The sequence below is a fragment of the Microcebus murinus genome, chromosome 7, assembly GCF_040939455.1.
Source record: "Microcebus murinus isolate Inina chromosome 7, M.murinus_Inina_mat1.0, whole genome shotgun sequence".
Classification (NCBI taxonomy): Eukaryota; Metazoa; Chordata; class Mammalia; order Primates; family Cheirogaleidae; genus Microcebus; species Microcebus murinus.
Window position 1 is genome coordinate 24,461,516 of NC_134110.1, and position 14,232 is coordinate 24,475,747.

General features: G+C 44.1%; 1 protein-coding gene across 2 annotated transcripts; it reads right to left on the reverse strand.

Annotated features, from left to right (window-relative positions):
- Positions 1 to 8,746: 8,746 nt before the first annotated feature.
- C7H8orf33 (chromosome 7 C8orf33 homolog) lies at positions 8,747 to 11,072 on the reverse strand. Of its 2 annotated transcripts, XM_012760258.3 has the most exons (6): positions 10,887 to 11,072; positions 10,750 to 10,795; positions 10,490 to 10,665; positions 10,210 to 10,294; positions 9,904 to 10,050; positions 8,747 to 9,342 (listed from the first exon to the last, which is right to left on the reverse strand). In XM_012760258.3, the coding sequence occupies exons 1-6, from the start codon at positions 10,890 to 10,892 to the stop codon at positions 9,203 to 9,205; spliced, it is 600 nt and encodes a 199-aa protein (XP_012615712.1). In that variant the 5' UTR covers positions 10,893 to 11,072; the 3' UTR covers positions 8,747 to 9,202. The 2 variants fall into 2 exon arrangements, with proteins under 2 accessions (XP_012615712.1, XP_012615711.1); XM_012760257.2 differs by having other exon boundaries at positions 10,490 to 10,795.
- Between the last annotated feature and the right edge of the window lie 3,160 nt (positions 11,073 to 14,232).

Here is a 14,232-nt window from a genome sequence, read left to right on the forward strand (position 1 = left end):
GGAATTCCCATTCATCTTTCAAGACCCAACTCAGGGATAATCACCTGAGAGCCTTCCTGCTTAGGAACTGCTCTGTGCTGCCCCTCTCATGCCATGGGTCACACTGCACTATGACCGCGGGCTCCCCCTCCAGCCTCACCAGCCCCACAGGAGCTCCTTGGAGGCAGAGGCTTCGCCCTTTGTCTTTGTTATCCAAGAACCAAGCACAATTCTTGACCATGGAAGAGTAGATGAATCACAATATTAATAATAAGAGCTATAATAGATTTTTTTAATAAAAGTGCAGAGCATTGAAGGGGAAGTGATATTTAGGCTGGAGCTCTAGGGAAACAGAAATTTACCAGAAGGCTCAGCAGGAAGGAGTTAGACGGAGGCCTTCCAGGTAGTCAGAGCAGTGAGTGTGGATTCCAGGAGGCGGGGATAGACATGGAATCTTTGAGAATGTGTCAGAAGGTCTGTGGGTTGGAGAGGAGGATGAATGTCCAGAAGGGGCAGAAGTTGAGGGTGGAGGGTGGAGAGGCTTGGGCTGGGCCAGGCAGGGCCTTGTGCACCATTGTAAAGAGTGTGGGTTGATCTACCAGGCAGTGGGGCCCCTGCAAGTTCTAAGTATCACAGCAGGAATTCCAGCCCTGTACTGGGAATAGACCGTGCAGGATGCAGAGCTGGGGAGAGGAAAGAGGCATGGAGGTGAGTTCCGTGACTATTGGAATAGTCCAGAAAGGAGAGGAGAAGGATGTACTTCATGGGGCCTGGGTCTCTGACTCCATGGCCTTCATCAGCCTTTCAGGGGAAAAGTGTAGATATGACATGACAGGGACTTTAAAATTTTTTTGTTTTGAAATGATTTTAAAGTTACAGAAAAAGTTGCAAAAATAGTTGTGTGTCTGATACAATATTCACTCAGCTTTCCCTGAAGTAAACATCTTCTGTATCCATAGCACAGTTATCAAAACCAGGAAATTCATGTTGCTAAAACATCACTAACCCATCTACGTGCCTCATTAGACCAGCTCCCCTCATCCCAGTGTGAAGTTGGCCTATGACTATCCCCATTTCAGTCTCATCGGCAGTTATAGACAAACATGAGCATTCAACAGTAAAAAAAAAAAAAAAAAAAAAAGATATGAAAGACCAATATCAAACTGACAAGTCACCTCCTTCTCTATTCAAGGGAATCCATCATCCCAATAGTCCCCCCTTCAGACAATGAAGAATATTTGTTAAAAATTCTAATTAGGATCCTCAGAAAATTACAAGATATTGCATCGATGGAAAGTAACATAATTTATTAAGAAGGGAAAATTTAGAGATCAGGAAAGATGGTTTGGAATTCTTTTAAAATATATAACTGTCAAAATGAAAAATTAGAAGACAGAATTTAAGAAATACCTGCCAGGGTGGAGGGGAGAGAGAAAAAAAGAAATATCCCCCAAAGTATATACAATTTTAAAAAATTAAATAAAACATAAGAAAAAAGATATGTGGGCCAGGCATGGTGGCTCAGGCCTGTAATTCTACCACTCTGGGAGGTTAAGGTGGGAGGATTGCTTGAGGTCAGGAGTTTGAGACCAGCCTCAGCAAGAGCAAGACTCCATCTCTACTAAAAATAGAAGAAATTAGCCGGACGACTAAAAATGGACAAAAACCCAAAAAACTAGCCAGGCATGGTGGCACACTCCGATGTCCCAGCTATTCGGGAGGCTGAGCCAGGACGATCGCTTGAGCCCAGGAGTTTGAGGCTGCTGTGAGCTAGGCTGACACCACGGCATGCTAGCCCAGGAAACAGAGAGACTCAAAGAAAAGAAAAAAGATATGTGGGCGGGGCGTGGTGGCTCATGCCTGTAATCCTAGCACTCTGGGAGGCTGAGGAGGGTGGATTGCTCAAGGTCAGGAGTTCGAAACCAGCCTGAGCAAGAGCGAGACCCCATCTCCACTAAAAAATAGAAAGAAGTTAATTGGCCAACTAAATATATATAGAAAAAATTAGCCGGGCATGGTGGCGCATGCCTGTAGTCCCAGCTACTTGGGAGGCTGAGGCAGAAGGATCACTTGAGCCCAGGAGTTTGAGGTAGCTAAGCCGACGCCACGGCACTCACTCTAGCCTAGGCAACAAAGTGAGACTCTGTCTCAAAAAAAAAAAAAAGATATGTGAAAGGATGGTTGGTATTTTTCTTGCACTGTTTCTTTTCTTACTGTTCCTTTAATAAATGTTAAGCTCTTTGGGAGATTGGTCCAGGAATTCCAACATCCAAATAACATTTGTGCTCTAAAGAGAGAACAGAAAACATGGACGGACAAACTTACCAAAGAAATTTTCTAAGACATTATCAGAGACTATTACAAAAGTGTTCAGAGCTTAACCACTTCGGTACCAGCGTTGATTATTGTTGATAGCCACAGATGAACGCACACAGTGACTTTAGCCGACAGCCGTGATATGACTTTTCTAATTTTTCATTTATCAAAATAAAATTGTGAACATTCAAAAATAACATAATGGGGCCGGGCGCTGTGGCTCACGCCTGTAATCCTAGCACTCTGGGAGGCCGAGGCAGGTGGATTGCTTAAGGTCAGGAGTTCGAAACCAGCCTGAGCAAGAGCGAGACCCTGTCTCTACTATAAATAGAAATTAATTGGCCAACTAATATATATATAGAGAAAAAAATTAGCTGGCATGGTGGCGCATACCTGTAGTCCCAGCTACTCGGGAGGCTGAGCCAGGAGGATTGCTTAAGCCCAGGAGTTTGATATTGCTGTGAGCTAGGCTGACGCCACAGCACTCACTCTAGCCTGGGCAACAAAGTGAGACTCTGTCTCAATAAAATAAAATAAAATAAAATAAAATAAAATAAAATAAAATAAAATAAAATAAAATAAAATAAAATAAAATAAATAGAACGTAATGAAAACATATATGTTACCTATTCTGATTTACATTACAAGTAAAGCTGCCTGTAAAGTAAAACAAACTTTTAGTGCTTTAAAGCTTTCCTCATCACACAAGAGCAAAATGGATTCATCATCAATGCACAGCACAAACTATGGTACGGACTACGAGTGCAGGCTTTGGGCAAGGTTTCACGGCCGGTGAGCACCGTACCGAAGTGGTTAAAGGAGATCTTGTTCCTTACATTGAAAGCCTTAACAGCAAGATGAATTAAAAAGACCAGTGCCTAAGACCATCATTGTGAAATTTCAAAACACCAAGACCAAAACCACACAAAGAACTAAAAGCTCCAAGAAAGGAAAAATAGGTTATCTGCAAAGGCACAAACATCAGAAGAATGACGTCTGCCTTAACAACATTGAATGCTACAAACCAATAATACAATGTCTTCAAATTTATGAGGGAAAAAGTACTTTCAACTCAGAATTCCATCCCTGCCAAATTGTTAAATCAAATGCCAGGGCAGATTATAGACATTTTTAGAACATGTAAGGACTGAAAAAATTTTTCTCTCAGGTACTGTTTGTTGCAAAGTTAATTGAAGATATTCTCTAACAAAACAAGGGAGTTAAGGAAGAAAGAACCCTGGAGCAAATGTGGGAAGATGGGAGCTCTGGGCATGATGGCAGCACCCAGGTATAGGGAAGTGTCACCTGGATGAGAACATAAAAAGGAGGCCCCAGGGAGTTTTCAGATGAGATGCTTGAAATTCTGGATGACGTTAAGGATGTGATACAAGCCAAGAATGTAAGAAAAAAGAAAGGCAATTAGAAACTCCAAGAAACAAAAAGCTAAAGAAAAAAAGACATACACCTACAGAATACTAAGAAATGTAGGTGAATTCATAGTGCCATATCCTCTCTACAAGGTGGAAGTCACAAGGTTCTGTTGCATTGGACAAAATGTATACCTATATACATATTTTTAAAGGTACTTATAGCTACAATGATAACTAATAAAGAAACTAAAATAATATTTCTACCATGGGCTGAAGGTGGAGAAGGCTGGGGAATATAAGAAGCTCAGCCCTCCACTGTTGCACTAGGTGGGAAGAGGTGAGTTAGGTGGACAGGTGTGGGGGGAGTGGGGCAGCTGTTTTCTTTCAATTTAACTCTTTCCTTGCCTTCTTATTTTTCAGTCATGTGCATATATTAATATATATATTTTTTCAAAATAAAATAAAATAAATAATCTGGGATGTTTGTGGGAAGAGTCTCTGTTCCAGCTACACTGGTTCCAGGTCTAATCAAACACCATGGATTCAGGCAGAAAATCCTGACACTACCCACATTTCCCCCCTCCTAAATAAGACCCAAGTAGTTGCAGTGTCTGGTGCAAAAACTCAGTCTGTCCAAAGTAGACCCACATGTAGGACTGCGATCACCAAGGATGGCAATGGATACAGACACAGTGGCATCTTCAGGGTGCATCATGAAGTCCAGCCCATGACCATTGACCAGCTGCCCAGTGTGAAAGGAAGCTCCCAGTGCAAGGACCATCAGCCATGATTCAAGGGGCAGCCTGAGAGGGATATAGCATATTCCCGACAGCAGCCAGAGGAAGAGGCCAGTATCATGGCTGGGTCCCTCCTAGTACATCTTGTCACTCTGGAGAGACCTGGGAGACATGGTAACAATGACCCTAGGTGGGCAGAGGCTCCCTCAGGCCAGAGCAGCAGAGCCTGGGAGAAGACTTCAGCCCCATTCAAGAATGTGGGTTCCCGTGTCAACTCAGCCACCGGAGGAAGTGAGGCCCAGCAATCACTAATCACACTGCCTTCACCATTCTCCCTGTGACTGCAAGGACTACCTGGCCCGTAGACACACCTAATAAAGACTATTACTGGAAACCTAAAATAAATTACCAGTTTCTTTACAGTGACCTTTAGTGAAGTATTGCTCTTCAGTATTGAAAACAGAAATGATTAGCAAGAGCCTAAGAGCTGAGTGAATAAATAACAGTTGATTTTAAAAGTAATGTTAGGCAGCAGTTTATAATAATTTAAATAATTAATATTCCAAGAATGCTCACTGTGTCTCAATGATGCTCCCAGGCTTTGGTAACCATCCTCCCCCCTTAATCTTCACAATAACCCCCATGGAGGGTCCTATCACCATCCCCATTTCACAGGTGAGAGGTCACAGGAACCTGCCTAGGGTCACACACCTGGGCAGAGCTGGGCATGGATATGAGCCAGGCACAGGAGGTGTCAGGAGGGAGGCTGATGTCATAACAGTACACAGAAAAGTAAGAGCAGAAGTGCGTATCATATGATGGTCAGACGTGGGCCAGGCCCGTGGACCCAGACCTGTGGCTGACTAGCATGCACTTTCCTTATCCTCACATCAGGTTTGTGTCTCATCATAGGAGGAGGGAGAATGTTCAAACAGCAGGGATACACAGTAGGAACTCCAGAGATGGTGGCTATTGCTAATTCAGTGAAGTGCAAAACAAAATACTAGAAACAGACAGACCACAATGATAGCTTTCTTTAGGTGGTTGGTCTTTAGGTGGTAGGTCTACATGTTTTTCCTTCTATTCCCCCCCCCCCCATTCTCCAAAATAAACATGAATTCAGCTATTGAGTCGGGCTGCTCCCCTTCCCCTACCCGTCCTCAGTGTGGGCTCCTTGCTGGTGGCTTCCCTGACCTTGGAGTCTGACCTGGTCCTAAGGTCAGGGCCCTGGCATTGCCATGTCCATTCTACACCCTGGTCTCCACCCAAGATGAGAGGGAAACTGAACAGGTGAGACGGTCCCATGGCCCATGGAGATGACAGTCCCCCATCCTGAGGCTGCTGAGCATGAACTATCCAGACAGTATAGGATTCAGGAGGACATTTTTCTTGGGTGAGTTCTCTTGTTCAGGAGGAACAAACGATGCCAAGTCCATAAAAAACAGATGGACCTAGAGTTGGCAAATTTATCAAAAGTAACGAAGAAAGTAAATGCAAGCTTTTGAAGAAAAACTTGCAAGTTGTAAAAGCAGTTTGTAAAGCAACCAAGAAGAGTAATTTAAAAATCTTTGTGAGGGCTGGGTACGGTGGCTCATGCCTATAATCCTAGCACTCTGGGAGGCCCAGGCAGGCAGAATGCTCAAGGTCAGGAGTTCAAAACCAGCTTGAGCAAGAGCGAGACCTCATCTACTAAAAATAGAAATTAATTGAACAACTAAAAACATATATAGAAAAAATTAACTGGGCATGGTGGTGTGTGCCCGTAGTCCCAAGTACTTGGGAGGCTGAGGCAGAAGGATTGCTTGAGCCCAAGAGTTTAAGGTTGCTGTTAGCTAGGCTGATGCCATGGTACTCTAGCCTCAGCAACAGAGTGAGACTCTGTCACACACACACACACACACACACACACACACACAATCTTTGTGAGGAAGTGGCTCCGCTATAAGAATGCATAAAGAAGAAAACCAAAAGTTGTTTCAAAATCCACTTGAGGTCAAAGGATTTAAAGAATAATCAGAAAGCCAGATCTCTCCGGATACATTACAAAATAACAAGGAGAATTATTTTTTATTTAAAATTTTTTTTTGTTTTTGAGACAGAGTCTCACTCTGTCCCCCTGGCTAGAGTGCAGTGGAGTTCTGGAGAATTATTTAATTCAAACAAGTTTTCAAGGGAAATTGGACCTGATGATAACCATTGTATGTATAGAGAAGCCCTTGGCTGAGCTCTGCCAGGTTAAGGAAGTGTTTGACATTAGAGGTCATGGAGGGATTACAATAGAAGGCAAACAATGGTGTTAGTGAGACATAGCTCTGTGAACTGAGCCTGACTCTATAACCCTAAACCCTAACCTTAACCTAATTCCTAACCTTTAAGCCATCATCCTTAACCTCTGATCTCTAATACTAACCACACCACTGACTCAAAACTAACTCTAACCGTAGCCCAACCCTTTTCCCCTAAAACCTCACCTTCACCTTTTAACCCTCCTTCTCATCCTCTAAGACTCACCCTAAACCCTCATTCTCACCATCATTAACCCTCTCTATCACTCTCACCCTAACCCAAACCCAATCTGATCCTCAAGTCAATCTTGGGCCCTTAGGCTGTATGGACCAAGAAATAGGTGGTTATAGGGCCCAGGAGGCAGCCCTTGGAGGGATGTAGAGACACTGCCAAAGGAAAAAGGGAAGATCTGCCCTGGTGTTTCCTTTACTCAGGCCCTCTAACCTCCTACAAATAGATCTGAGGGCAAAGGGTCAAGTTGCCAGTGTGGGCTGGGGTTGGGAGAAGGAAGGAGGTGACAATTAGATCCAAAGGAAGACTGTCCTAGTTCAATCATCCAAAGTCCAGAAGAGACAAACCTATAGTCACCTCATTCTGACAGAAGAGAATGCATACTAGATCTATGAGACATCTCATCAAAGATATAGGGTTATTGTAGGATTTAGTAAAAGGGTGTTAAGGTGAAATCTAAATGCAAGTGTTTTGATGGGCACTTAGCAAAACAGGGATGTGTAGTGGGATCAAGAACAGGTCTAAACTGTGAAGTAAACCAGGCTTCTATTTCCTTGGAAACCACAAAAGTACGTTAGTGTGGAATGTAGTGTTCCAAATCCTCTTTTTGAAGCTCTACATCTGAGTTGTAAATGAAGCCATCTTCTTGAGATCAGGATGTTTCCTTCCTACGGATTTCTAACAGCAAAATGTCTATGATTTTAATATACAAGGATTCTCAGTAAGACACTCAAATAAAGGAGTCATTATGATACTTTATATCTGCATAGTGACCATGGGAGAAAAAACTGTTTCCTGCTAATACCCCAGTTTTATCTGAACTTGTTACCTTGGCCTGATGGATAACAAGGTAGAGTTACTTTCCCAGAAACCAGTCATGCTAAGATCTGGAGGAAGAGCAATCTGAGCAAAAGGGACAGCAAGTTTGATGACCTTGAGGCAGAATTAAGTCTGGTTACTTCAGGAGCAGAGGGGGACCATATCAGAGGGGCCCTTTGGTGCATAGACATGTGCAGGCCTGCGCAGGACCTTGTACATCAGCCTTCATGTTGTATCCTAGGCATGATGAAGTCACTGGATCAGGAGAATGTGATACAGCATACATGAAGGGTCACTTGGGCCACAGTGAACAGACAGGAAGTAAAAGAGGGAGTAAGGCAGACTAACATTAGGAGGTTAACACAAGGCAGGTAAGAGAGACCAGAATCAGAATGAGCAACAGTTTAGATCATGAAAATGTAAAACATTTGAGGTTTATTTTGAGGACAGAGCTGACATACCAGCTAAAGTATTGAACATCTATGTTGGAGAAAGGGTGCAATTGAGGATCATCAGGTTTGTGACCTAACCAACTAGGTGGGCAGTATTTCCATTCGCTGAAAAGCAGAAAATGAAGGGAGATTCGGGGCCTCATCAGGTGTTTTGAACATGTCAAGTTTGAAATACCTATGAAACACCCATATGGAGATGGCAGTTGGGTTCCAGGTATCTATCTAGTCTGGAATGCAAGTTTGGGAGACAAAAGTAATAAGGAGGATTAGATCACCTGAGGATCCCAATTCAATGGAGCAAAGGGCCTGAGCCTGATGCCAGGAGCCACCACAGTCGGTCTGCTGAGGCACAATCCAGGTCTCTAGCCAGGATGGTTAGAGGAAGAGCTCCCTGTTCTCAAGAACAGAGGCTGGCCTGGTGGGAGCCACAATGGTTCCCTGAGAATGACACCTGCTCAGGAACAAAGGCAATGGACAAAGGTTCAAGCACTGGGGTGAGAGCCTGGACCCAGCAGTATCATACCCCTCCCTCATCTGTACTCCTCGTAACAACACAGACAGCACACTCTTTATTCATTATCCATTTTTATCAAAAATAGAGATTAGGGCAAAGTGACATAATAGGATGAACCACTAAACCATTTGATAAGGCATCCTTTAAAAGTGAGCACAGTGTACAGTTACATAGTTCCCCCACCAATCCTTGCTACCAACCTAAAGACTGAGTACAATATCCTTTCTATAACACACTGAACATGCATTTCAATTTAGTGTAGAAGATTTTCTAAAGGTACCTCTGTCTCTCTTCTGGCAGGAGGAGCATTTCATCAGAAAACCTACAAATGGGGTCCTGTGCCTATTGGAAGGTCCCATACCTGACCAACAGGCCCAGATCCTTGGACCAGCCAGGGACAGACCAACCTCACATGTGTCAACAGAGAATTCCTGGGAAAATTCTGCACTCAGGACAAACCCCACAGTACCCCTGGGGAGGGGCAGGATTGGAGAGAGGCTAAAAGAAATTGAACCTAAACTCTTCATCAGGAGTGTCCACAGTGGCCTTGGCTCTCCCTACAGGGCGAGGCCTGCAGACCCTTCGGCTCTTCTTTCTGGTGGTCTCATCTACAGGCTGTACCTGGGCTGAATGGGCAGCTGTAAGGGAGAAGGAAGCAGTGTCACAATTGAATAATAACAGCTAACATTGCCTGTACAATTATGATTGCCCATACAACCGTAACCCTGTACTAAAATAACTAATTTAACAAAATTGTAAGGTACATATTATTGTCACCACCTATTTAGAGTCACACCAAGACTCAGTAACTTGCCTAAGGTGTTAATGCTATTAAGTAGTAGACCCAGGATTTGAACCCAGGTTGTCTGGCTCCAGGAACTGCATTCAAACTGCTATGGGATCTGGCTTTATGGCCAGCAGAGAAAGCCAAGGCACAGACAGGTGAGTCAGCTTTCCCGAACCCAGGAGCAAGACCAGCACAGGACCAGACTCTTTCCCCTCCTCCCATGTCCAGGCCCTAGGTCTGTGTTCCTGAGAAATTCAGGCCTTCTCTCCCTGTTACCTCAAGCTTCCCTCAATCTGTCTCTTTCCTCCACCAACTTTTTTGCTTTAGAACTTCTTCCTTTCATTCCCTAAGTACTGCCTCCCTAGCCCCTTGAACTAGGCCTTCTTGAATTAACCAGTTCACAGATACTCACCAGCCCTGAGAGCCCGCAGAGCCTCATGCCACTCAGCTTCCATCTGAGCCCTGTAGTCCCCAAACATGGAGCGCATCAGCTGCCTCTTCCGGGGCAGGGGGGTTCTTTTGCTGCGAAGAGTTCGGATCGCTCCTATAGCCTGCTCTTCTGGAGATACAAAGAAAGGACTATTGATTTCTGTACTCACTCCCTATTATACTACCCTAAAGGCAACAACTCAATCCCCTGCCAGCACCTGCAAAACATGGCACTGTGACTCTCCACATCCCCTCTGCCCCTCCCCCTCCCTACAGAAGGGCCCCTTACTCTGTTTCGGGGTGGGTTTCTGCGTCTTGAGCCCCAGCTCTAGCTGCTCCACGCACCAGGCCAATTCCTGGGCCAGCTGTTTTGCCTGTGATAGATTGGGAAAAGTGGCTGTAGGAGGGCACCTGGGTCCCACAGTCCCGGGTCCCATCCCGCATGGACCCAAACCCCAAACCCCCTTCCCCGTCTTAATTCTGCAGATCCCAGATGACACCTGCCCGTGGACTCGCACCCAGAATGCACCCGCGGATTCCACTCTTCACAACTAAAGAGCCCCCCTTACCTGGGCCTCAGCGCTCAAGGGGGCTTCCTCTGGGGCGAGGTTTTCTGAGGACTTCTCGCCTCCATTCGCCACAGAGGCCCTGTTCCGGGTTTTCTTCTTATTCTTTTGCTTCTTCAAGGATGTGTCACCGCCTACGGGGTGCGCTCTGCAGGCGGCGTCACTGCACGTGGGTTGCCCTGAGCAGAGACAGACAGTGGGAGGATTCCGGGAGCCAGGAACCGGGCCAGGGACCCGGCGTCTGCGGGGCGCGCGGATGGTACCTGGGCCTGGGGCCGGCGGTGCCTCCCGAGCAGGATGTCCTAGAGCCTGGAGAAAGTGGGGCAGCACGAGGGTCACGGGGGAGCGGCCGACAGCCCAAGGCCCCGCCACCCGTGCCCCTCCTCCACACTCAGCTCACCGCCATGCACCGAAGTCGCCGCCGTCGCCTACGTAGGACCTCAGGTCCAACGCCGAAATTCCTCCTCCAGAAACGCGTCTGGGACGCGGGGTTCCGCTAGGCGCTGCGCGGCGCTGGGCTGGGCTGGGCTGGGCTGGGCGGGGCCTGAAGGGGCTCCGGGAAGAGGCTGGAGAGTTTCAGAAGGACCCTATTGTACAAATGCTCGCGGAGCAGTATCTTCCAGGCTCTGTTTCTGGAGGAAAGGACAAAGCTCTAAACAGGGGTGTGTCCTCTCAAAACTCACCTTCTAGTGGGGAGCGAAAAGCAGGTAAACAGAACATAAAAAGCTGTCGTACACAGCGGCTGTGTGGGTGGGGTCAAGAGGGCTGTTAGCAAAGACTCCTCTGAGCAAAGGAGGAGACCTTTGGCCTGTGACGCCATGCAGCCATGTGGCATTAGAGAGTCCGGCCCTCAGCGCTGCACGTGGTCAGGTAATAGAGGATTAATAGAGGAGGCTGGTGTGTGGCTGGAGTGAGCCTGGATGAGAGAGGGACCAGGTCACAGGTTTGCTTAAATCAGAAGAGTGATATGATCTTACTTGGATGTTTGTTTTACAGATTACTATGCTTTTGTGTGATGAATGGGTCAGTTAAGGTGGAGAAACATGGAGGAGTTTCAGATGGGGAGTGCCCACAGCACTTGCTGGTGGACTGAATGTGTGAGGCTGGGGCTGTGGGAGAGCCCCATCTCATGATATACCTAAAACATCTGCAAAAAACCTACTGCTAACATACTAAATGATGAGAAGCTGGATGATTTTCTGCTAAGATCAGGAACAAGGCAAGGATACCCACTCTCACCACTACTGTCCAACATTGTATTTGAAGTCCTAGCTAACGAAATAAGACCAGAACAGAGTGGGAAGGAAGAAATAAAACTATCTTTGTTCACAGATGACATGACTGTGTAGAAAATCTTAAAGAATCCACAATAGCAACAAAACTACTGGAACTAATAAGTGGTTATAGCAACGTTGCAGGATACAAGGTTAATATACAGAAGTCAAATGATTTCTTGTATACCAGAAATGAACAATTGGAATTTGAAATACAAAACACAATACCATTTACAATAGCACCAGAAAAAGAAAAACTTAGGTATAAATGTAACAAAGTATATAAAAGATATATATGAAGAAAACTACAAAACTCTGATGAAAGAAACCAAAGAAGATCTTAAAATTTGGAGAGATGTTCCATATATCTGGATAAGAAGACTCAGTATTGTGGAGATGTCAGTTCTTGCCAATGTGATTCAACACAATCCCAAGCAAAATCTCAGCAAGTTATTTTGTAGATATTAACCAACCAATGCTCAAGTTTATATGGAAAGGCAAAAGACCTGGAATAGCCAATACAATATTGAAGAACAAAGTTGGAAGACTGACACTGCTAAACTTCAAAACTTACTATAAAGCGACACTAATCAAAATAGATGGGATTGGCAAAAGAATAGACAAACCAATGGAGCATGCCATGAAGTGAGTCTGTAAATAGAAAACAAACAAACAAAAAACCCCCAAAAAAACAATGGAGCAGAATAGAGCCCAAAAATACACCCCCACAATTACAGTAAACTGATCTTTAACAAGGGAGCAAAGGCACCTCAGTAGAGAAAGGATATTCTTTTTAACAAAGTGTTGGAGCAATTGGACATCCACATGCAAAACATAAGCAAAACCAAAAACTACACAGAGCTTGTACCTTTCACAAAAATTAACTCAAGCCAGATCATATACCTAAATGTAAAACTATAACACTCATAGAAGATAGCATAGAACATCTTAGGTGACCTTTGGTTCGGGGATAACTTCTTAGATATAACACCAAAAGCATGATCCATGGAAGAAAAAGATTGATAAGCTGGATTCACTAAAATTAAAAACTTCTCCTCTGCGAAAGACACTGTTAAAAGAATGAAAAAACAAGCTACTGAAAATATTTTTAAAACATTTATCTGATACAGAACTAGTAACCAAAATATACAAAGAATGCTTAAAAGTCAACATAAAGAAAACAATCCAATTACAAAATGGGCAAAAGGTATGAACCTCACAAAATCCACCTCACAGAAAAGATATACAGATGGCCAGTAAACATATGAAAAGATGCTCTACATCATGCCATCAGGAAGATACAAATTAAAACAATAATGAGATACCCCTACAACCTGTTGGAATGACTAAAACCCAAAACACAGACAACACCAAATGCTGGCAAGGATGTGAAGCAATAGAAACTCTCATTCATTGTTGGTGGGAATGCAAAGTAGTACAGCCACTTTGGAAAAGAGTTTGGCAGTTGCTTACAAAACTAAACATATGCTTACTATATGACCCAGAAACAGCACTCTTGCTATTTACCCAAAAGAGGTGAAAACGTGTACAAAAAAATCTGTACACAAATGTTTATAGCAAATTTATTTATAATTGCTGAAATTTGAAAGCAACTAAGATGTCCTTTAATAGGTGCATGGATAAATGGTGGTACATCCTTACAAGGAAATACTATTCAGCAATAAAAAGAATTGAGCTATCAAACCAAGAAAAGACATGGAGTTACCATAAATGCATATTGCTAAGTGAAAGAAGCTAATCTGAAAAGGCTATATGCTGTATGATTCCAACTACATGTATGACATTCTAAAAAAGGCAAAACTATGGTGACGGTAAAACAAAACAGTGCTTTCCAGGAGTTTGAGGGGAAGGAGGAATAGATGGAGCACAGGAACACAGGGTATTTTTAGGGTAGTGAAACTATTCTGTGTACTACAATGGAGGACACGTCATTGTACATTTGTCAAAACTCATGCAATATACAACACCAAGAGTGAACTCCAATGTAAACCATGGACCTTGGGTGATAATGATATGTCAATGTTGGTTCTTTGATTGTTAACAAATGTACCCTTGTGGTATAGGATGTTGATGGAAGAGGCTTTGGGGAGGGTTCAAGGGAATTCTGTACTTCCCACTCAGTTCTGTAAACCTAAAACTACTCTAAAACATAAAGTGTATAAACATTTTCTAAAATAAACAAACTTGACAAAACAACTGAGATCACCCAAGGAGTGAGTGATGCTTAAAAGAAGTGGCCTAAGTGAGCCTTGGAGGTCAGGGAGATAAGGAATGAGCAAAGGAGTCTGAAAACAAGTGATCAGAGGTAAGAAGAAAGCCAAGAGACAGGTAAGGTCCCAGATGCCAAAAGTGAAGTGCTGCAAGGAGAGACTAATTAATAGTGTCAAACACTGTGAACAGGTCAAAGAAGATGGAGCCTGAGAAGTGACCTATGGATCAACTCTCTCTCCT